The 25018-nt window shown below is 40.1% G+C and overlaps 1 protein-coding gene across 1 annotated transcript in view; it reads left to right on the top strand.

Moving 5' to 3' along the window:
- kcnq1.2 (potassium voltage-gated channel, KQT-like subfamily, member 1.2) overlaps window positions 1-25018 on the top strand; it is a 289776-nt gene that overhangs the window by 191952 nt on the left and 72806 nt on the right. The window contains 4 exon segments of the mRNA XM_042335066.1: window positions 6065-6140; window positions 6885-6979; window positions 7235-7275; window positions 8850-8911. Of these exon segments, the coding sequence (XP_042191000.1) occupies window positions 6065-6140; window positions 6885-6979; window positions 7235-7275; window positions 8850-8911 (274 nt within the window).

The raw sequence follows: 25018 nt of genomic DNA, 5'->3' as shown, positions 1-25018 counted from the left end.
TGTTATGACTGGGTATAGTAATTAGCTCTGACGTCTCTCAGATGTTATCTACAGGATGTCTATTGCCGAGGCTTCATTAGTTGATGAAACTTGAGTTTAGATTTGATTGTAGCATTGTAATCTGTACTCGGCATATCAACTGAGGTCATTTGTACAACTGGTCAAGCACAACAATAAACCATCCAAGCTTAATACAATCAGTACAGTACAATGATGTGTTTATAAAATACTTAATGTGGTTTTATATCCTTAATGGTCATCAATCAAAGCAAAAAGTGAATGATTTGCAGTGAAGAACCACTGCAAACAATGTGGATGAGGCTTGAAATTCTGGTACTGTCAGCATTTTTGAAATGCAAAATGCTGTAAATCTGTATGTCATTCAATGCGGTTTACACTGCAGTCAAGAAACACATATCCACTGACATGAATGGAAAATCACATGTTTTATTTTATTATCAGCAGAGAATGGATCAAGTGACCACTGTCTATGTGACTTGATCAAACACTGCAGTTAAGACAGTAATAGTTTTACATTGCAACATAATTTACTTATCCTTTCAAAAAAAAAGCACTCTAACGCTTAGTAAGAAAAATAACAGTTTTCATTGTCTAAGGTGGTTGAAATCTGTTTTGCATTCCTACATTTTTGGCACAGTTAAGTATATTTAAAAAATAATCCAATGTTCTGTTTATGATAGAGAATAGATGTTCAATTCACTTTTGATTTTTGGTTTAACATACGTATCAGCTTTGCTCAGTTGGTAGCACTCTGACCCAAGTCAGAGGAATATGATTTCAATCCTCACATCAGAACTTTGAACTCACAGTCTAGACTGACACTCCACTGCAGTGTTGGGGGAGTGCTACATTATTGGAGGCGCCATCCTACGAATGAGAAGTTAAACAGAGTTCTTGTCTGCTTGTTCAGTTATTAAAGTGTTTAAGAATCTCACGGCACCACTCAGGGAATGGAGTTGCTCCCAGTGACCTTGCCAATTGGTCATTCATGGCTGTTCATGGGACATTGCCGTGAGAAACATTGGCTGCTGCGCTTGCCGACAAATACACAGTCACTACACTTCACAGTAAATCACGTAAAGTGTTTGAGATATCTTGGCAACATGATAAGGTGCTTTGTCAAATACAAACATTATTATTATATTTGACATGGTTCTCTTGTGCAACAGTCAGTGACCTTAATGTGTGCATAATCATTCAGAGAGATAGGAATTACTGTAGATCTATATTTTAAGGGGAAGTGTTCTCTAAACACTCAAAAGAAATGTTGTCATTTTCTGGAATTAAATTGCCCAATTATATAACATTATATAACGCTTTGATATAAATATGTTTAAATATTCATGTTCTCATAGAGTTAACAGCTAAATAGAAATTCCTTTATAGATCTATATCTTTTCTGGGGATCTATTTATCAAATAAATACCGAAGTCCATTGACTCCATGGGGTTCCTTTCTGGGTTTATCATTTATTCAATGCCTCCTTTGTTCTGCAAAACAAAAAGACATGTTGTTTGTGTTCTAGCGCTGCAGATTTTGCATTTGCTTTACATTTTCATCAGAATTGTAGCATCTCATTGAGTGCACAAGGTAAAATGTTAATTTGCTATCTGGTGTTTATTTGCACATGTCCTGTTTCCAGCATTTTCCATTCTGTGTTCATCTGGCCTTCAATCCAGAATATTGTTTTCTGCCTGGTATAAATGTTTTCTGCAAACCTCCTGCTGATTTCAGCTGAAATTCATAAATAACTGGATGAGTAAAGCATGTAATGTAACATGAACTGACTGAGGATGACCCTTATTATAACCCCAGGGCAGAATTGCATTTAGTTTAGTTCTTTTGTATCTGAACCAAATGGACTGTGTTTGGAGAGTTAATACAACAACAACTTGCATTTATATAGTGCTCTTCCGTGGTGTAGCGTCCCAGGAGTGCTTGACAGTGGCGGAGTCTGGCGCCAAACCCTGGGGAGAGGGAGGAGGGAGGTGACTGTAAGCACAATCAAAAAAGAGAGTCTTTGGGCGGGATTTGAAAGTGGGGTGAGAGGGGCCGAGGCGGACAGATTGAGGGAGAGAGTTCTGGAGTTTCGGGGTGTAGTGGCTGAAGGCACGGCCACCAATGGTGGAGCGGAGGGGACGAGGGACAAACAGGAGGCCGGAGGCAGACAAGCAGAGGTTGCGGGTAGTGGTGTGGGGGTTAAGCAGATCGGATAGGTAGCGAGGTGCGAGGGCACGAAGGGATTTGAAATCGATCAGTTCAGTAATTGGGAGCCAGTGAAATCTGGCAAGAACTGGTGTGATGGGGCTACAATTTTGTGTGGGTGAGTATCTGGGCAGCGGAGTTTTGAATTGATTACATTTTGTGTATGGTGGAGCTGGTGAGAGCAGTGAGGAGGGCATTGGAATAGTCCACTGGACACTTGCAATGTACATTTAAGAAAGAACTTGCATTTTTATAGAATTGTACATGTCAAAGCCTTAAAGTGTGTTACAGTAATTGACAACTAATAACTAGTGTTTGCAGCCATTTGGGGCTTTACGTTCTTCTTAGTTTTAGCCCATAAGACCATTAAAAAAAATAAGATCACAAGAGAGGTTTGGAAAAAGAAGGCCCTACAACCCGTTTAATCTCATTCCTTCCAGAATACCCACCCTCCATCATAGTTTTCCATCACAGTTATCAAGCTATTTCTTAAACTAGTCCAGTGTCATGACCTCCACAATCCTTGATAGTAATCTGTTCCAGTCGTTAATTCCTTTCTAGGTAAAGAAATATCTCTGGATGCCTGTCATAAAAGTTTCCTTTGCAACCGTAATCATGTTCTGCTCTCTATGAGCATCTGAAAGTATTGTTTTGGGAATAGTTACTCAGTCCCATTTAATTTAATTCTCAAATTCAGTCTTAATTTGGAAGCTGACTGTTTAAAAAATGTTTTTTTACATGATATGTACAGCAGCGTCCCTTAAATAATTATGAGGTGAATGATCAATTTTATCTAGATTATTATTGTCCAGGGCTCCCTAGGATCTTTAATGTTTACCTGAGAACTTAATGTCATTGATGTATGACACCTCCAAAAATATACTTGTCTATCAACCTAGACGGTGAGTTCAAGCGCCAGCCTTTTGACCCTGGGTCAAGAGTGCTACCAACTGTGTCAACCTGACACATAAAGAACTTTCAGGCAGTGAGCCTAATTTACTAATGTTAAACATTTTAATGCTGGTTAATTCTATTTCTATTTTAATTCTATTTTACCCAAGTATCTGAATTTTTTTTTAGCTGAGAATGAGATTCGGGTATCACACTGTGAATCATTTTTCAAATTTGATGATTTTAATACAATCAATCGGTATTTTTCCCTTCCTTGAATATCTAAACTTTTGCCTTTTGCTAAAAATAATCTCAGCAGAAAATAATGTTTTTAATGCTTTTAAATGGTTCAGATGTAGAAAATAATGCAGGGCAAGATGTTTTCAGCTCTGGTCTAGAAGCTAGAGTGCATAATAAAAAACATGCTCATACTGTAAATCCAGTCTCTTTAAACTCAGTTACAAATTACTTCAAAGCAGTGCAATTGACCTCGCAGAAGTGGCCCTTACTTTCTATAGTCTATGATCAAAGGGGGCATTAAATAGTCACTTTAATTCACGACACCTGAACAAACTAAAATACCCAGATTGGTATGTATGTGTCTCCATCTGGAAGCAGAGTATAATGAGACTGATTCTCTGTGTATTTTAGTACAATCCTGGCACACAAGAGAATTCTGAAGTGCTGTAAAGTGTCAATCTTAGCAATGAAGCAGCATGTCCAACATTCAATCTCATAGTGTTGTTTTACAGCACTCTCCATCTTCCAGTACCTCTTCACAATTACGATTACAGTAAAAGGTTTGTGTTATCTGGTTTAATTAACTACTTTGCTCCCCCTGCCACAGATACGTAAAACATATTTTAAAACATATTGTTCTCTCTTGAGGTTCCTGACTGTAACATTGAAAGGTAGCTTCTACGTCCCTAACCTCTGGAATTCTCTTTCATCATTGAAACCCCTCTCTATCTGCCTTTTAAATACTACCGAAAAACACCCCCCTTTGACTGCACCAACTAAACCTAACCCGTGTGCCCCCTCTCTCTTACTTGGCAACCAATAGTATCTTTGTGAAGCGCTTATCCTACATGAGTGCTATATAAATGCGAGTTGTTGTCGGTGGTGGTGTTGTAGTTGAAAGTAGTTTAAAGTGGACCAAATTGAGTTACTTTCAGATTTTCTGATAAACAATAAATTCCTTGGAAAAGAATGAGCTGGACCCAATGCAAGGAAGGAGATTTGTGAAGCAATGGTGGATATCTTGAGGGAGTTGATAAGCTGGGGAGTTTTTGATGGACTATTGAACTAATTAACAAATTAATTGATTATTTAATTGCATTAATTGCAACTTTCCATTTGTGAAATATGTGGCCTGTGACCCACTAAATTCCAAAGTCTAAAGAAAGACACCAAGTAAGTGGTTGATTATTTTGCTCACAGGCCAAATATTGCACAAACTTTCCTCATCCCTGGTATTTGCTGATTGCGAATATTGTAATATTGGATGCTCCAACCCAGATATTGCAAATAATGCATCAAATCCAGGTTGTGAATGTTACAAAATAGACCCTGCGGTCAACAGTGTAAGATTTTTTTTGATGAGGTCCTACTTTCTACCTGTGATCCTGATTGAGAATAGCTGTTCACTAGTCATTTTTATCTACCTTTGTTTTCACCTTCATTTTGCTAATTCCTAAAGAATCCTTCACAGATGACAGTTTAGCTAAATGTTCCAAAGTACAGTAGTTGTCTGTTGACTTAACACTAGATATGAACTATTTGCCCAGCTGATAGGAATAGTAAGAATTGTTTTAGAAAGCACTGATTTAAATTGATTTAAATTGATCCATAATTTGCCAACAGTACAATAATTCGTCTTCAAAATTCTGCAAACACTTTGCAAGTCTGTCATTAATGACAAAAGTCTATACATCCACTAATCCAGCCTGAGCTTCTCTTCCCTCCGGCAGCCAGCACCTGTTGAAATTTGTGTGTTTTTTCTTAAGCTTGAGAACAAAAACTTGAGTTCTGTTCCAGGTGTCAGTGGAAAAGTACTTTGAGTGGAATTTATAGAGGGAAAAATATATGCCGTGCAATATCTAACCGATTTTCCGTTAATAGATACTGAAAATCATACTTACAGAAGGTTTAAACAGCAGTCATTGGTGTTCATTCAGATTCACTTTAGAGCTGAGCTGTGCCTGGTAATGCAATATCAAAATCATGCCGCTCCTATGTTATGGTCTCAGTCGTCCGGTTCCTGAGCCAGATACTCCAAGGCATCGCTGATGATAGACCAACTAGCCTTGTTCGAAGACAACACTTGAAGAGGCAGACTAATCACTCAGGGCAGGGTTTCTTTCCAATCTGTTCCTGTTAATCTTGCAAGCCAAAGCCTTAATGGTTAGGGTGGCTCTGAATGGACAAGCAGGAAGCAATTTGATCAGCAAAGTAATAATAATAATAATCCTTGCATTTGATTTAGTGCCTTATCACTTCTATATACTGTAAAGTGAATTGACTGAATATTTTGTGGGCAAAACACGGCAGGCAATTGTGCACAGCAGTGTAGAAAATAATCACTTGATTTATTCACAGGAAGAAATAGCATTGATGAAATGCATTATAACACTCATTTTCTAATACCATTTTCCTTTGTTTCTGCAGACTTTGTAGCTTTTAAACCTTGTTTGAGCTTTAATTCCACACTTAGCGGTGGTCAACTCAAAAATTGATTGGGAAATAACATCGGACTGAAAAATGAACCAAAAATATTTTTTGCCAATGTTTCAATTTTCTACCCAGCGAATTTCAGCTGGCAAAATTCCCGATACGTGGGGAAACTCAACAATTAAAGTTTTGCGATGTGAGAATATTCTTTAGGGAAACTTTCTTTGTAATGGATTTAACATTAAGCATTTAATATCAATTTCCCATTGTGTTACAGACTGACGGAAGCGCACAGAGCAGCTGTAAAAGTCATTAGACGTATGCAGTATTTTGTAGCCAGGAGAAAATTTCAGGTGAGATAGTAAAATCAGCATCCAGATACTGCTCTTGATTAAACTCCAGTGTACAACATGGCTGCAGTTAGGTCACTTCAGAACTTAGCAAGATGGGAAATAGGGCTTTAGAGTTCAAATTTTACTCCTCTGTTAATTCACTGACGATGAAAAGCATTTGATATATCTATGTTACTGGCTGCCACCTTCACTTGAGAAAAAGATTATGAAGAAGAGATGGGATAATACCACACACATTTTTTGACTTGCGCGTGAAGCATCTGAAGCTGTAGTTACACAAGCTTGCTCCGATTTTACGTGACAACAGATTGACATAATTTGTTATTACTTAAGGATTAAGGATACTTATTAAGGATTATTTCAGTTTTCGGATTCCACTACATTATTCAGGCAAATAGATTGAGTCAATTTCAATGGGAGGTGGGGAGGAAGGAGAGGAGTACCTCTCTCCCTGGAGGGACACTTACCTGAGAATATTATGTGCAGGTTGATGAGTGTCAAGGTTTGGCAGGGTAATGCCTCAGGAGGATAGATAGGGGAACGTCTTGGAGCAACAATGCCAGATACTGAGTTAATGGGAAGAGAGGCATGAGAGAGGTAGTGTAGGAACAGTCAAATTGCTTTTGAGCCAATGGGACATCATTTTAACTTTTCAACACTTGACAACCATTACTCAATTATGGTGCATAAATATTATTTTTCAGCTAAAATCACTGACCTTTTTTTNGTGTGTTCGTTTCACAGCAAGCTCGAAAGCCTTACGATGTGCGAGATGTTATCGAGCAATACTCTCAAGGTCACCTGAACATGATGGTACGGATCAAGGAACTGCAAAGAAGGTAAAGTGCTGCAAAGCTCTTCTGATGCATTTGCATTGCGTTACACTCAATAGCATAACAATGGTGAGAAAATATGGCAAATTTGCCTTCGCAAGTCAACAAATAAGTTTGAGTAATGAGTGCTTGAAAAAACAGAAACTTGAGCAAACTGGGCTGAGATCTATGGCAGTATAATAAGACAACATATAATAAGGCAACGTAAGAGTACTTGTTAGCTCTGCACAGATACAAAGCAACTTTACGTTTCTTTCATAGATTGGACAATTCCCTAGGAAAGCCTGCGCTATTTCTTTCAGGTAAGGAATCCAGTCTTACTACTGTGGTTGCTTGTGATTAATAAAATTATCTTTCAATGGACCTCACAGATTTGTGCAGCAGTTTGGGACATATATATGTCCAAGGCTGGAAACAATACTTTTAACCAATATTGTCAATTGAGGAAGAAATCTGTGTTTTAAAAAAGGTAAAGAAAGAGGGAAGAATACTCTTAGCCTTTGCTAATGATACCCATCAGTTTCCAAAAATATAGTGTTGTGTAAGTAATTTAACAGCTGCAATGATGTTTTTCACAAAGATATAGACAATGTACAGTATACACTTATGCACTTTGAATCTATCTGCCATGCCTTCCCCTTGCAAGGCCTGCAGCGGGGCTGAACACAATTCCCTACCAACTGATAATAGCCATAAAAATGCCTCTTCAAGGTGATGCCTGAAACATCTCTTTATTGCAGGTTGCTTGAGAACGTCCTGAAATACACTGTAGCAATATTTGCCAAAACGAACATCCTCTTAAGCCCTTGAATGAAATTTTTTGTTCAAAACTCTCCAAATACGTCTATAAAGTAAAAGAGGCATTCAGCCGACTCGCAATTGCAGCAGAGTTAACACTTCAATCTTTATTACTCGCTGTACTTCTCGAAGCTATTGGTTTCCCAATTCTTCTGACTGATCACACAGTACTTTTTACCATCAGAGGACTGTGTAAGCTGTAAGCATTTTACCAAAATAACTTTTTATTTAAAAAAATGCTTGTTTGTCCTGAAACAATTTCAAATGAAGAACTGAAAAGAATATCACTTCAGAAGTACAGTAATACTAATTTTATTTGTGGTGCTTTCAATGGGTTTGTCATGAAAGCTACGAGAAGTCTCAGGTACTATTTTAGGAGTGAAAATCAATCAGGGTTCCCATTACTGATCATAGTCCAATGATTTGTGAAGTGCGCTGGAGGTGCACCTGTCTTGACATTGAGCAAGGACAGGAGCAGACTTAATGCAACACGACCAAATAGCTTGCCAGTTCTCACTGTCAGGTACATACTTGAATGATAGCCATTTTGGTGAAGTATCCTTTGAAAGCATGCCCCAGTAGAAGGAAAAGGGAGTCTGGTGTCTTCACTCTTATGAGTATAGCATTAAATGGGTCATCATCATCTGTTTCTTTGAGTAACAGCATGTGAAATTATATGAACAATGATGCTGTAAAAACAATTTTTAAGAATAGTTCATGTTATACGACCTGCTGTAGTAGGAATTCATCCCTGTGACCATCATCAGTGAGGTTTGGGCAGGCTTTGAGCTAAATTCCGGTCCCGCACACCACTGGAAAATACTATCTGCGTTATGACAGCCAGGGCAGATTATGCCAAATATTGACACATTAAAATAATAATAACGATAATAATCCTTGCATTTTATATAGTGCCTTATCACGTCTTCGAGACGTCTCAAAGTGCTTCACAGAACATACTGTAAAGTGTATTGTGAAAATAGAAGAGCGTAATACTTTATTTCCACTTTAACTGCAGTAGCAAGATATTTTAAAACCTATATACTTTTTAAATTTAATTCCTTGACTTTTTATATAGAAAAGGGTCTAGACAAGGGTTACTACACCGTGGGAGCCAGACTGATCCGATTGGAGGATAAGGTAAGTACACAATATCTTTCCAAGGCAATTCAGACATCTTTAGATAATTCACACAATTGGTATGACTTAAGTCACTGGAAAACATTGTGAGCAAACTATTTGATCTCTTGTTGTATCATATAAGGGTATTTATTTGGCCTGACATTTCTTGGAATTCTATTCTAGCTCACTAATACTGGCTTGAAGTGCATCTTTCTATTTCCAGTCATTTCATGTCACAAACACATAATTGCTGGGTGTATTTGCTTGTGCGGGTTGAAAGCTGATTGTAAATTGATTCGATTGGGGATTTTAAGTGATTGTTACCAACTTTTCGATTCAGTCTGACCAGTTAGTCGAGTGTAGTCAAATGCTTTCTGTTTCTATCTCTCTGGATATGTAATGATTTCAATACAGACATTAAGCGCCCTTAAAATAACTCATTTTTATTAAAATGACGAATGCCCCTATTTACTCCCCCTCCCCAATAATTAGGTTAATGCTTGAATATTGTCATTAAGCTCTCTTTAAATCAGCATAAAGATGATAAATGTTCCTCATGTCTGGATAATGTAATATGCACAAGCATCTTTATTAGACAACCTGAACAAACCATTAAGAAGACATCATCTTACTTCAGACTATGTGAGGTCATCCAGTTGACCTCAAGCTCCAGCTAACTATACGTCTGCCTGTTGCCCTCGAAGAATGATTTGCACAGAGGCATGAATGACTGCACAAGTACCTCATTACTGTTGGCATTCTTATCCAAACAATGACACAACTCCTGGGCTTTTCAATTCAAACAATATATTTTCTAATGACGACAGTGGAATGGAATATGGTTTCTTTGTACTGAGTGTTATCACCAATTATACCCAGGGCAGGCATAAAATGAACTGGATACAGTTCAGAGCTTCCTCAAGTCAAAACATACAATGCCCCTTAAATTCAGACTGCATCTCTGTTTACTCCCCACCCCATTTAGATTTACACGTGAATATTATCATTAATCTCTTTTTATATCAGCATATTCCTAATGTTTGGTGAAATATATGCATAAGCATCTTTATTTGACAAACTCCATGCAGTATAATGTAATATTTATAGAAATTTCAGCATAAGAAGTGGCCATTCAGCATGAGTAAGAGAGTCCTGCACTAACTCTCTGACTCGTACTGGATCTATCTATCATTTTCCTGTTGTTCCCAGCAGAGGATTTGCCTTGTTCACTTTCCAATATAGACTTTCCAGTATAGCTCCATTGGAAATTAAAAAATGAGTGCCAGTTTTCTTTTTTCCTTCCTTTAATTTTAAGCAATGGATTCAACAGGAGCAGGCCACCCTCTGGAGCCTCACCCAAGTGACTGTTCTTCATGTGCATACCCAGTTCACAGACTATTCAACCATTCAGAACATAGCAACCAAGCCCAATCTTGTCCTTGCCTAGCAGCCACATAAGCACATTTCCAGCAGAGGTCAATAGACTGAGTGGCATTTTCATTTTCCTCCCACAGTCTATCCATATGACATGGGTGAGTGAGATTGGCCAATTACAGTTGAATTATTGACTGTTATGTGCTATGGACTCCTGTTCATTGGAATTCAACTGAGTGTGTCTCAAACTCATTTTACTTATGACCCCTGACAGCAATCTGAGTAGTCTAGACTGGACTTGGAGACAAGTCTCAAAGGTGAAAGTGCGCTGTTCCAGCACATAGCAACACCCAGTTGTACTTGAAGAAGGCAGTGCAGTTTTCTCTGTAATAGCAGATTTACTTTGGATCTTAGCTCCTGGGTCCTATATCTTGCACAAAGTGACCCAATGCTTGGTACAGATACTGCTTTGTTTTCTTGCCTCATAACCATGGGGCAAACTCCAAGGTTAAATAGAAATTGCCTCAGCTCTTTACAGAGTACTGGCAGCAAGCCCATTTTCACCTTGTTCCAATTCTTTAATACCTATAGGAAGGAGTCAGCAGTATAGCTCCTATTAAGACCTACTGTTGTGTGTATCTCACCTGAGCTGTGTTGTTATGTAAAAGGAGAGCCAGGTTAAATGCAAGCTCAAGTTTGTCACCTGTATGATTGTTGAGAGTGTCCCATTTTGGGTATAGATTGATATCCATGTTGCGAATGATATTTATCGCACACACAAACTAATAACTCTTGAGTGAGTCAGTTACGTGTTTTTGTATTGGACTCGTCTGTTGGATAATCATTATATCCAATGGCTTCTGACTAATGTGCTTCAATTATACCATACAATGCAATTTTAGATATTTTGAAATAAAAAAATAGGAACAGCTATGCTGGAAAATGAACATGATATGGTTTATTCTGATATGAGGTTGGAGAGGTTATGACTTTTTCAAAATTCTGCTTGAAAATTTTGGTGGAGTTATCAAGGAACCTTCCTTAAGTGGTACGCAGACATTGTGAAGTTCAAATTGTTATTTGCTGAAAAAATGCAACTGTGAAATACATAGTGAAGAGTAAATTGTATATCAAATTTCTATTGCATTGTGTTGTTGCACACAAGACCAGGTATTATATTTCTCTATTATGATATAATGTGTGTTCTTTTCTTTGAGTAATTTTTAATCCATTATGGTTTCAATAAATGTCCCACATGTTTGTAGCTCAGTGGTTAGAGCACTCGCCTTGCAAGAGAGAGAACTGGGTTTGATTCCAGGCAGGGCGAAACCTTGGGCAAGTTTCCTTACTCCACACGCCTGATAATAATCCTTCAAAAAAGAATTGGTCACTTCAATCCGCTTCTGTTAGTGGGACACCGCTGTGCGCAATTGGCTGCCGCGTTTTGCCCACAAATATATAGTCAATTCACTTTACAGTATATTCTGTAAAGCGCTTTGAGACGTCTAGAAGACATGAAAACCGCTATATCAAATCCAAGGATTATTATTATTATTAGTGAACTAGAAATTAAAATAATTGTTTTCCCTGCAGAGTGTATATGTGGACCAGGCTCCCAGTGAGAGCAGTTGGAGCTGTGTTGATTAAAAAACCTAAATGGATAAGTATCTGCTTGAGAATAATGTTAAATAATACAGTGATAAGTACAGACTGAGCTGAACAAATAGTTAATTGAACGCATTGACTTATGTGCTGTTGGAGCCCTAGATGGAAGGACTGTTGTCTGTAGAGGAAAGGAGGCCAGGATTGAACAATGGAGGCAATGACAGGATGTTATGAAGCATGTACTTTATTAGTGACTACTTTATTATTACTTGGAGCTGAACTGGCTCCAAGATGACATGTCTGGCAATGTAATATTGGAATCGAGCCAGGCCTCTGTGGCGATCTCGGTAGTCCGGTTCCTGAGCCCGGTGGGTACTTAATATTCCAGGGCTCCTGATGATAACACAGCCAGCCTGGTTCATCGACAGGACTTGGAGAGGCAGTCCAGTCACTGGGGGCAGAGAATCCTCCCATACAGCTCCTGTTAACCCTTCAAGCTAAACCTCTAATGAGTAGATTACCCGATCAAGTCCACCCACCCAAATCCCCCAAATTCTACTCCCCACCCCTTGTTTCGCACAATCTGCAAACCCCCCACCAAACCCTCCCCCCAGCATCCAATCCCATCAGCGCCCCCACCCGCATTGCCCTCCAAAACGTCCACTCTCTCTCAAACAAAGCCCTTGCCACCCAAAACCTCAACCTGGATGAGCAAATTGACACCCTAGGGCTCACTGAAAGCTGGCTGTTCCCCAGAGACCCCGTCCCCCTCATTGAAGGCTCCCCTCCTGCTATACATCCCACTCACTACCCCACCGCCCCAACCGTTGCGGGGGTGGGGTAGCTTTCCGGTCTGTCCATCAAAGGCTAGGCTATCTCAGATCATTTCCTTGTCTCCTTCTCCTCTGGCATCCTTCTCCCCTCCATCAAGCCCTCCACCATTCTTTTCCGCCCATGGAAAAGGCTTCCCTCCGAGGCCCTCACAAATGCCCTCCTATCCTCAGACCTCCTCTTCCTCTGGTCTTCCACCCCCAGTGATTCAGCCATCAAGCTGCTCCATGATCGCCTCAACTCCCTTGTCCCCCTTGAAATCCAGGACCGTCTCCAAACCCATTCGCTCCCCTGGTACAACAGCCATCTCTGCTCCCTAAAATCACAAAACTGGTTGCTCCAGCGCAGGTGGCAAAAAAACAGCCTCACGCTCACCGCCAGCTGTGATGCATTTGCATTTGATCCTACAAAATCCTATTCCCCATCACCCACCACCTCCTCCGTGTGCCCCCTCATGCACCCTGAATCATTATTTCAAAACCCAAGTGTGAAGAGATTATGGACTTTCTAACCTCTAAAATAGAAAACATCCGCCTGGCAGCCTCATCCTCCTGCCCTGTGTTCCCTAGCAACCCCCTCTCCATTCTGTCTCCTTCACCCACCTCACCTCCGCTCAGCTCCTATCATGGCCCTTATCCTACATTCCTTTAGCCCCATCTCTCCTTCCTCCCTCTCATCCTCCATCACCCTGATGAAACCCACCACCTGCTGCCTCAGCCCCCTCCCCACCCACCTCTGCTGATCACTCGACTCCCCCTCCTCTGCCCACTATTGGCAGACACCATTAATCAGTCCCTCTCCTCAGGATCAGTCCCACTCTCCCTCAAAACCTCCGTCGTCACCACCCCCTCCTTAAAAAAACCTACCCTTGATCCCTCCAACCTCATGCACTACTTCTCTATTTCAAATCTGCCCTTCCTGGACAAAGTTTTGGAACGCATTGTTGCCACCAACTTTGTGCACACCTCTCCCTCAACTCCCTACTCAAACCGCTCCTGTCCAGTTTCTGCCCTGCCTACAGTACAGAGACAATGCTTGTGAAAGTCACAAACGATGTCCTCTCTATCTGTGACCAGGGCTCCCACTGCCTCCTCATCCTGGACCTCTCTGTCGCGTTCAACACAGTTGATCACGCCATCCTCCTCTGCCGCCTGTCCTCCATCAACCGCCTCAGGCTTTTCTTCTCATCTCCGCCCGGTCACCTGCGGGGTACCCCAAGGTCTGCCTCCGCTCTACTGCTTCCGCGTCCATTGAATCCTCCACTCCACCACCGGCAGCTATACCTTCAGCCACTGCGCCCCGAAGCTATGAAACTCCTTCGCTCAATTCCTCCGCCTTGCCCCTTCTCCCCCTATTTTCAGGTTGCGCCTGAAGAACTTCCTCTTCAACCGTGTCTATGGTCACCTTCCCCCTCCCCGTGGCTCAGCATTAGGCTCCACCATTGTTAAGAGTTCTGGGAAGCCACCCAGTGTGGAGGGGCCTATATAAATGCAAGTTGTTGTTGTAGATGGTCCTAGCTGGACAAGCAACAAGGAAGCTTCCTATTTACTTTCTTGTTGTACCCCAATCTTTAATCAGCCTGAAGCCCTTCATTCCAGCGTAAAACAATTTTGCAATGTTTTTTCAAACTCATAGTAGATGGAACAAAAGCAAATTCAAAGTTAAAGAGAGAGAGCCATTTTTCATCTCAACTCTTTCTGGGAATGCAACTATTTTATTATATTAGTACACACTGTCTTGACTAGCTGGCTCATTTCTGTAACTAATGCTGTTCATGAGGAATGTGAACTGGAGACATTTCCCATACTTCAGTGTTCTTTCTGAACTCTCCTGGACAGTGCTTGTGTTCAAACAAGTTCACTACAAGGAAGTGGTTTTACAAGTCTGTGCGTGACGGTGAATTAGCTGGAAAGCCCACAGAGTGGAATTTGAACCTTAAATTCACGTATCCACTGATCCTATTTAAATATTTAAAAGGGGAAGCAGAGCAAATAGATCTTGTTGGAGAAGAACAAGTTCTATTCATATTGATTGAAATAAATTGCAATTTTGTTGTACTTTAGATTTACAGAACACCTCCACCATCTTATCTCAATCCACATAAATCTTTCCTGAAGTTTTTGTAAGTATCCAACAGACTGTAAATTGTGCTTTTTTTTTAGAAAAAGAGAAGAGATTGAAATCTTATTGCAACGCTTATCCATCATTTGGCCCTACCACAGAGCCCAGGAGGGTGTTTGTGGTGGAGTTTCTTTATAATAATAATTTAATAATAATCCTTGCATTTGATATAGCACCTTATCACATCTTTGAGCTCAAAGCACTTCACAGAATAAACTATAAAGTGAATTGACAATATATTTTGTGGACAAAATGTGGCAGCCAATTGCACGCAGCAGTGTTCCACAAACAGTCGTGGATTGAGTGACCAAATTATTATTATTATTATTATTTTAAAAAATTTTTGAAGGAATTATTAACCCCGGAAAAGTGATTCGACAATCGACAATGGGTTCCTACTTACTGCTAGGTAAACAGAGGCGTGTGGCGTAAGGAAACTTGCCTAATGTTTCGCCCTGCCTGGGAATCGAACCCAGGTCCTCATGCTTGTGAGGCGAGCGCTCTAACCAGTAAGCTACAGGACTCCACAATAAAGGAAATTCTATCCGTGTTCAATGGGGGACAGGTACATCTTGATTATACATGTATGTACAGGTTTGAGATGCCAATATAGAAAGGGTTTAACTGCTCAAAGATTGGAGTATACAGGTTAGCGGAGGGTGGGGTAAGGGGGTGGTGGGGGGGGGAGTTTGAGCAGCAAACCCAAGTTAGCCGAACAAAAGAGCAAGCAGACGAGTAATCTGGGAGAAGATCGCAGATGACATTCGTTGTGAAGTTTCTTTAAAGCTGCTCCCCATTGTCCCTGAATAAGAGGACTTCAAGACAGGTGCACTGTCATGCTACTCTGCGTTACAGTAATACTGTAACTTCCAAGTATTATGTCAGTGACTACATAGCGCTCCTCATCCATCTTTGGAACTAATTGCCAGTCGGGGCCAATTGCTGACACTGCATTTAACTCAACCAATACAAAGCCAGGTTGACATCAGGCGATCCACAATTTCAAAGACAACTCACCCAATGACTAAAGGTAAAGCTTAGGTGTGTGAGCACAGGTGATGCAACGGCTTACAAAGAAAATGTTGAAGAGTGCTGTCAGAGTGCAGACAGCAACCACCGCCCAACACAACAAAGCAAAAACAGAGCCCAGTAGTGAGATCTATGGGATTGCGATTGCTAACAGTAATAACATAATTTGGCATAATGGCCATTACTAGGCTTAAAGGTCATTCTCATTAAACTCAAAATGATGATGTCTATAATGCCTGAACAAAACAATAATTTAAACAATAAAGAACTTCTCTGTCTACTTCACTAGGGAATTGTGTACAGACTCTTTCATACTTAAATTGTTAGACTACATTGTCAGACCTCATTATCAAGTTGAGCCCTTCAACTAATGTGTCTCATCTCAATCTCTTGGTTCTGTATTCAGGGTATGTTTAATGTTATTTGATCAAAAGCTGTTCAAGTCAAGCCAGTGAACGTTTTAAAAGTCTATCGATTGGATTCACTTGAACAGCTTGTCTACATTGTGCACACTGACTGTCTTCACTCTACACTCCAGTCTATCCACACACACTGACTTCCCTCTCAATGTGATTCTATATAATCTGAAGGAATGTAACTTCAACAGTGTAGTATTCTCACAGCGGTGCAATGGCCTATCAACCAAATCTATGAGCTAAAGGATAGAACCTACAAACTTCTTGCCTAGAAACAAGTATGCTACCAACTGAGCCGAACTGAAACCAAGATCAGTGTTTTTCAAAATAAGTCGTTTTCAAAAACTGTGTGGCAGGTGAAAATCCTTTGAAACAAAATAACTGACTGCATTTAGGAAAAATAGCTCTGTCCCTCTCTTATGTTTAGCTGTAGTACATAATTGCTGCAATTTAGGGACCTTAGGGAATTAAACTACATTCCATCTATTTATTCATAATCAGCTGGATGTTGTCTCCGCTTAACTTTGAAATGATGTACACATTGCACAATTTTTCCACTGTTTATCATTCAATCAGTACAAATCATTGCTTTGTGTCAGTCATTATGCTGTGAGCATCTTACTGGCATTGCAGAGGGTGTTTAAGCATGAAGCGTGCACTGCAGCCATGGGTATTGTTACATGTAGGCCTTGAGCCAAGATTATAAATATATTCCAGCAATTGGGTGTGGCTGTGGTTTGAGGCAAATCTGCTTCCAAGTGGAGAGCAATAGACACGCAACCTGTAAAGAGCAGAGAATTTGTTTGTAATTTGTGAAATAATCAATAATAAGCCATGTGCATTTTTTATAAAGGAAAATGACAAATTTTGGTACGAAAAGGCTGAATTATAAAGCAGTTTGAAAAGCTGTGTTCAAATATACAAGCTCAAGAAATGGCAGTATATTTGTGATTCATTCTCCATTGCAGAAAACCAATGGAAATCCCTTGGGGGGATTGTTCGTTTGCAAGAGGAAATAGAAAGGATAGACTTTGCTAAAAAAGAAAAGTGGGATCTGATGGTGATTCGCAGAAATATGGGGCAGTACCCAATGCTCAATTATTGGTTTCATTACGTGATATAGGGTGTGAACGGGATTATTGTGCAATATACAATACTAGGTGTATCTCGTGATGTGTTGTTACGAAAGGTCACAGTAGGTGTAGGTAAAACTCTAGATTCTGCAATGCCTTAGCCTGGTAGCAATTATCATCATTTTCGAAATAGTCAACCAGGTAACAAGGTTTTTGTTTCCAGCTATAGGCCCTCTCATGCGCATTGCCAGAAAAGTGGATAAATGGACAAAAGCTTAATTTTTCTGAATTAAGTTGTGAGTGGCTTAGAAAGCACAACAATGCACTTGCAGAATGCTGAGCGTGCAACTTTCATTGGGATTGATGATGACATATTAGCTGCCCATCAAAAACACAATAATAATTATTGTTTTAGACCTATAATCTACCTTGAAATCATACAAATTAATAATCCCTACATTTCATACTGTATAGCACCTTTCACGTCAGTAGTATACTTCAAAATGCTTCACAGGATTTACTGTGAAATGTACTGACTGTGCTTTTGGACGATACAGTTTACATTTACGTAGCCTTTTACATCGCTTAACGCTTGGCAAATGAAGCAAACAATTTGCACACAACAATATCAGTAATATGCCGCAAACAGTAAATAGCAAATCATTCAGCAAATATCAATTCATTCGGAGGCAAGACCAGAAAACGTGTGTGAGAGGAGAAAAGTTTACTGTGGGAACACCTTATGTAGCTGTATTCAGTTTATCAAAAAAAAGACATTTCAGGCCACTGTACTCTTAGAAAAGGTCAAACTGTTCTTTTTTGCTGTTGTTGTAATTTCACTGCCTGAAAAGAGCGTAAAAATGGTGCGTGCTGTGGAGAATCCTTTAATAATAAATGTACAGACAAGGAATATGAGGGAAAACTTGTTCCGCTCTGGTAACTGTGGGAATTCCACTCTGGAAGTGCAGGGCTTCAGACTGGCGTTCCTGCAAGTCGGTGTGATATATTAGTGGTTTCTTTATTAAGGAATCCTGTTGGAAATCTCTGCATAGTATACCCTATTGTGTATATTTGGGGAAGACCTGTAACTGTCTACTGTAGTGCTTGCAGACTTTCTGGCAGTCTAAGTAGGCATTTCTCATTCACACATTCCCATTAGGTAAAGGAGAGGCAGAATGCTACTCCAGCTGAGGGAAAAACAACTTACTGACTTGGAAAATGTCAAGTGATCTGAACTAAATAATTGTAATAAAGGAGAGATGATTTAAGGAAAGGCTATTTACAGTGAAATTGTCCCAGTTTTGGGAAGAAAAATTGTATAGCAATACTTTACACCTACTGTGACCTTTTATAACCACACGTCATGAGATACACCCAGTATCGTACACTACACAACAATATGTCACCCCGGTTCAATAGTACCATCTTCACCTCTATGTTAGAAGATTGTTGGTTCAAGCCTGACACTCCAATGCAGTTCTGGGCTAGTGCTGCATCTTTGGAGGTGCTGTCCTCTGGGATTAAACTGAGGTCCAGTCTACCTGTTCAACAGGACGTTAAAGATCTTATTCACTAGTCAAAAAAAGAAGGGAGGTCTCAATATCAACAATGAACACGTTGTCATCAATGAACATGTTGCGATCTGAAGATGAAGGTCTCTAATTGTGTTGCAGCCTCTATTGCTGATGTGACAGCTGTAGCTCATAACAAGTAACAGGCAGGGTTATCACCAGCAAAGTCTCTTTATTGTGTCAACGCTGATTAATGCCTCCCATCAATTAATTTTCCCTAATTGTGTAGCAGCGTGAGTGCTGTAATGCTGCAAGTTAAATCAAAATTATTTTGACAGATACATTATCTGCCATCTCAGCGCTTGTGTTCCTGTGTATCTATATCCTTTTGGATCAAGCTTATTATGTCCACTGTTTGCTAGTGTGTTTCTTAATCCGCAGAACAGTCTTCATTTCTTAGCTGTGGTTTCCTTTTGAGAGTTGTAGTTTCCTCTTGATTTGAGTTACATGAACGTACAAAAATTTATAAATAACGTATTTTATGCATATATTCCATTGCTTCAATTTTCTGCTCTGTGGTGCATTCGCATAAATTTCATTGATGTCACAAATATTTATATCAAAATATATAATAAATACACTCTTTAGGAGGAGATAAAGGGGTGTCCCTAGGGTTGCACCAGCTCTACAGAGACGATCAAAGGATTGATTCAGGTGAAGAAGGCTTTTCAACCCATTTGATCTCATTCTTTCAGAATACTGTACCATATTCCCATCACAGCATCAAGCTGTTTTCTTAAAAGAATGCTCCTGATCAGTCCTGCAGTAATCTAAAGCATTGTGAATGGTTATAATAAATAATCCTTATAATAATCATTGCATTTGATGTAGCAGCTTATCACATCTTCGAGACATCTGAAAGCACTTCACAAAATATACTGTAAAGTGAATTGACTGTATATTTTGTGGGCAAAACGTGGGTGCCAATTGCGAGGCGAGTGTTCTAACCACTGAGTTACAGAACAACTCCATAGGACTGGTTGACTGGCCTGCATGGCTTATAAAGAGATTTGGAGATGTAGATATGTCCAAGTCAGTAAGCCGTACCCCCAAAGGTTAGGGCAATCCAAGCTGGGAACTACGCTAACTGAAGTGAGCTGCTAAGCCTCACGGTAACTATTGCTAAAACCTCTTGTATCTCTGCTTTTTAACTAAGTTTATAGTGAGTTCAATAAGGAGATCATGTTTCCTTGTGTTTTAATTCACTTGCTCAGATGTACTCTACGTTTGCTGTGCTGTGCAGCTTGGGTTCAGGGAATTACGAGAAATGGAATCAAATTTCCAAAACACTTAGCCAATTTCCAAAACAGGTTTGTATCATTTCAGGATGCAAAGTTATATGTAGTTCTGTCACAGTTCCAAACATTTAAGCATATATGTTTTCCAAATTGGAAACCATTTGATACCCGTTTCTTTACTTGGATGCTCTTTTGTCTGGGAACAAATACGTGTGCCGGCCAGCGAAGTGCTTTTGCACTCACTGGCCTGAACATACCTTCCCCAGAGGCCAGTAACAAAGTTACAAATTACAACTTTGCACATTTGTTTTTTCTGTTTTTCTTGTTCCGAAAAGGTATCCATGGTAACAGTACTGAAGGATTTAGGGATAGGTGCAGCCTGAAGTGAATAAATGCTCAGTGGGAGATGCTGCTGCTCCTGGGGCCTGGCGTGTTGGTTGAGAAATGCTAAGGTTTTCAGGTGAGGGTGGTGGGGGGGGGGTGCAGGTAAGGGTGGGTGCTCAGATGAGGGCAGGGAGCCAGGTGCGTGCTCAGGTGAGGGCAGGGAGCCAGTGAAGGCGAGGGCTCTAGGTGAGGTGCTCAGATGAGGTCCAGAGGCAGGTGGGGGCAGGGAGCACAGGTGAGACAGGGAGGCTCAGGTCAGGGCATGGGCTAGGTGTGGGCGGAGACTGATGACTATATGGGACTTGTTTCAGATTGAATAACCTTATCTTGTTCTGTGCTTTCTCATGCTATGATTAAATTGGACATTTAGTTACATCAATACTATTCATTCATAATTTTTCTACAAATGTCCACACCAATCAGCATTTTTGTTTCATTGTTGATGACTCAACTAAGTTGTCATTAATCAGCGTTCAGAATCAGTTTTCATGTTCGTCATTAATAATGTAAAGAATCATTTTTGATGTGAAAGTACATCATTTTGCAGGACTTGTCCTAATGACAGCATGGCCTTAGCCATGTATGTAATGAAAACGCAGTGCTGGTCAAGTCTGTAATAACAAGATGGCATATGTTGCAACTTTGCAGGGCTCTGCATTGTGTCTGATTAATGTTAGAAAGCTTTAAGCACAGCTGTCCTATGCAGACAAAGCAACACTGACTCATTAAACTCACTTTAGTACCTGCCGGGTCATACAGTGTGTCTGTCTGCATGTGTATATAAAAAAAAGAACAAAAGAATTGTCAGCAAAATGAATTGACTCTTAATTATACATAGGATAATGGATACAGGGCAATAATATAATCCAGGCATTCAAATTACTGTATGTCACTAGAGCAAAGGTTGGGCAGTTTATAGCCATCATCTGTCCCCAAGATTAAATTACTGTCATGAACTCCCTCCTGCTATCTTTTTTTGCAAATATATTTCATCCATTATACATGGAGTTTTGTCTTTCAATTTTTTTGTAATCAATGGCTGTCAGTGTCATTGCTCACGACAAGTGCAATTTGTTCACTTGACATGTGCAATGGTAACCTGTATTTTTTGTTGTTTGTGGTTTGTAGAAAAATGGTTTACAGTTACAAGGACTTCCTCTGTCTAGCATCCTGCTGCATCAAGGTAATTGAAGTTTAGAATGAATAGAAACTGTGCTGAAGGGAAGTTTGTGTTTATTTTGCAGCGAAGAATTTGATTTGTTCACTTGGCTGTGAGATAGTCTTTGCTGCCAACATCACGCCAACAGCCTAGGGCCTGGAATGTTATTCTTCAGCCTGGGGTTGAACTGGCTCTGAGAATCCCCTTTCTGCTGAAACTCTACAGTAATTCAAAGCAGACATCAAGGTATAGAGATGCGCTCAGCCCTGCAAGCAAAAATCCCCAACAGCTAGAGCAGTCCTAGCTGGGCAAATACTGTACCATATATTACATTATTTAATATTCCCTTAGGAAACACACAAAACAAATGTTTCTTCCTGTACAACATACCTGTTTGAATTTTTGAATTTTGAATTGGAAACTAGAAGATAATGCTGCTAATACCAGATTCATGCTTCTTTTCACTGAATCAGCCCTCGTCATTGTCAAATTCTTGCACACATTTTGTCCTGATAGTAAGAAAACAAGAAAAAAGTAAGTTCAATTACAAATGACAATCTCAGGAGATTCTACAATGTCTTTAAAAACATCTCTTCATAACACTGGTCTTGTTGGTTCTGGCAGCTGCATAAAATTATTCCAAATTAGATGTTTATTTGTGAATAACCTTTAACACATTTGCAAAGTATGATCCATCTCTAAAACCTATGGGATAATTAGAATAATAAGAGACTATTTTCTTTAAAAACACGCAGGTTTATATAACTTTGTGCCTTTATGAAAAGGCAGAAAATGTCTTCCTTTCACAAGTTGAGTACGAAAATTGAATGTCCATTTACTGTTTCTCTTTTGTTTTCCTTAGCAGAATATGTCTCTCTCACACATAATGTCCCACGCCTCAATAAGTCGATAATGTCCTCATACTCACTTTCACATTCCTCCACGAGCTCGACCGCCTTTCCTCTGTATCCTCCTAAAAACCTGTAGGGTTAGAAGGAACTGAAAGGGAAGAACCCCTGCCCCCAGTGACTGCTCTGCCTTTCCAAGCCGTACCGATTAGCCAGGCTGGCTGTGCTGTGCCCTGTGAACCCATATGGCTCAGGAACTGGTTCACAGAGAGTGGTGCCATAGAGAGTGGTCTGAATGCAAACATTCCGTTGTCAAACATATCACCTCGGTCCAGGGAGACCCCGCTTACCTCCTCCCCCCCACCCCACCAAGAGGATAGTCACTGGTTGATTGTTTGACATCCGATAAGTGCAGGATTGAGCCCTCACTAGGTGGATGGTAGGTACCAGGAACTTCCTGCAAGCTTCCTGGTGGACAACACATCTCAGCATGAAATGCTCCCAGAACGAGAGCATTGCCACTATCTTACTTCCGCAGCTCAGACATACATCCCTTCCCATTCAGGATGGATTTTAATTCAGCAAAACCAACGCAGATTTTGCTTTCTATTTGGTTACCGTTACTCGTACAAAATGGAATGGAAAATAGTTTCTTTCCTTAAAAAAAAGTTCTGCTGCTTATAGACTAACTTCACTCTGATGGAATTGAAGAGGAATAAACCAGAAAGGCGGTGGTGTTTATTCAGTTGCTGTCACTTCCTTTAGTTAGTGGATAGCATTTCACCTCTGAGTCAGTAGGTTGTGGATTCAAACCTTGCATGAAAACCTGAGCTCTTAGTGTGAGCTGACACTTCAATGCAGTACTGGAGGTTTATTGAGCTGTTGGAGGTGCTATCCTTTGTATGATTAAATCACATCCCCCATTTTTCTGTCCACAGTGTGGACTTGGATGAATATTCTGGAGTTTTTTTTATTGGATTACTTTGGGACTCATAACTAATAATACAATACATTTTCCCTACTTGTAAGATGCATGAGTTAAGTCGATGAGGGTACTTTTTTGCGAAAGAGTTGACCGTACAAAACTAACCTTTTCTAGTTCCATCTTTCTTTACATACAGTGGAACAAAAGGACTTAGGTTTAGAGTTGCAAAGGGCAATTTCAGCTCAGATACTAGGAAGTATTTCTTTACCCAGAGGATAATTAATGACTGGAACAGGTTACCAGGAAAGATGGTTGAGGCCAAGGCACTGGGTTTATTTTTTAAAAAGCTTGCTGCATTTATGGGAGGATGGGAAAGTGGACGTTCTGGAAGGATTAAATGGGCTGAAAAGTTTTCTTCATCCGTAACCTTTCTTGTGAACTTGAAATAACGCTTGAGGGATCTCACAGTGGACAAAATGGTCACTGGGTTTACCTAGCAATATATAGTCACAACACTTGACAGCAATTAATTCAAAGCACTTTAACATTTCAATGTATAAGATGCTATTAAAATGCAATTTATTTTTTCTTGTCCCAATAAGCATTTTCCTCCAACACGTAACCTAAATGTGCGATCGATAAACATTAAAACCATTTATATATCTGTGTTCATTTTTATATCATATAATACACTGCAGAGTCAGAGTGAACCAAAACGCAACCTTCAGAACTCTTTCCCCTTCCTCACATCCAGGCCCTAAGCAAATCTGCTTTACTGTATCTTTGTCACATTGCCTGCTTTCTTCTCTATCTCATCCTCAATGCAGCTAAACCTCTCCCCACCCCACCCCACCCCCAATACACTTTCCCTGTTTGCTGCCTAGACATAGAGCACTCCCTGATGTTACTCAACATAAAGAGTGTTATGAATGCAAGTTTTTTTTTGTAGCTTGGTGGTTTAGGTCCATAAAATGAGTCACATTCTATAGAGGCCACTGGCAGCAATTTCAAGTAGCCAGAGTTCCCCGTCTGATTGTTATCCAGTGACATCTGCTGTGATGCCTCCTGCCAGTTAATAGTTAATAGTCTGTTGAAACTCACTGTCTAGACTCACACAAAAAGCACCATCACCTGGGGGTGGGGAAGGGTTCTGAGTTAAGGTTGAAGTGAGTCAGCACCTTGAGAGAGAAAGTTGGGGGTGGGGAAATGTACGGAATAATCAATGATTGAGAACAAGCAGACTTTGAACCTTATCTGGGGCCCTGCTTCCTCCCTTGTTGTCTCTCTGGATCAGAGCAAATGATTGACATGCTGATTAATTTATAGTGTTAATTCCTGCTCTTCACAATACCTGTCAACCAGGCTCAGATTAAAATGAAGATTGAACCACGTGATCTACTTCCCTCTGCCTGCCCATATTGAAAATGATTAGCCCTGGCAGATGTGGTGTGAATTAAATGACTAGACATGAGAAGAATGTCTTTTACCCCACTGAGCAATGGATATGTGGAACAGACTCTGAACAAAAGCAATTTAATTAACTCTTTTTTT

Source organism: Callorhinchus milii, unplaced genomic scaffold (assembly GCF_018977255.1).
Source record: "Callorhinchus milii isolate IMCB2004 unplaced genomic scaffold, IMCB_Cmil_1.0 Scaffold5, whole genome shotgun sequence".
Lineage (NCBI taxonomy): Eukaryota > Metazoa > Chordata > Chondrichthyes > Chimaeriformes > Callorhinchidae > Callorhinchus > Callorhinchus milii.
The sequence above is the reverse complement of the archived record's forward strand: the minus strand, read 5'-3'. Positions and strand labels throughout refer to the sequence as shown.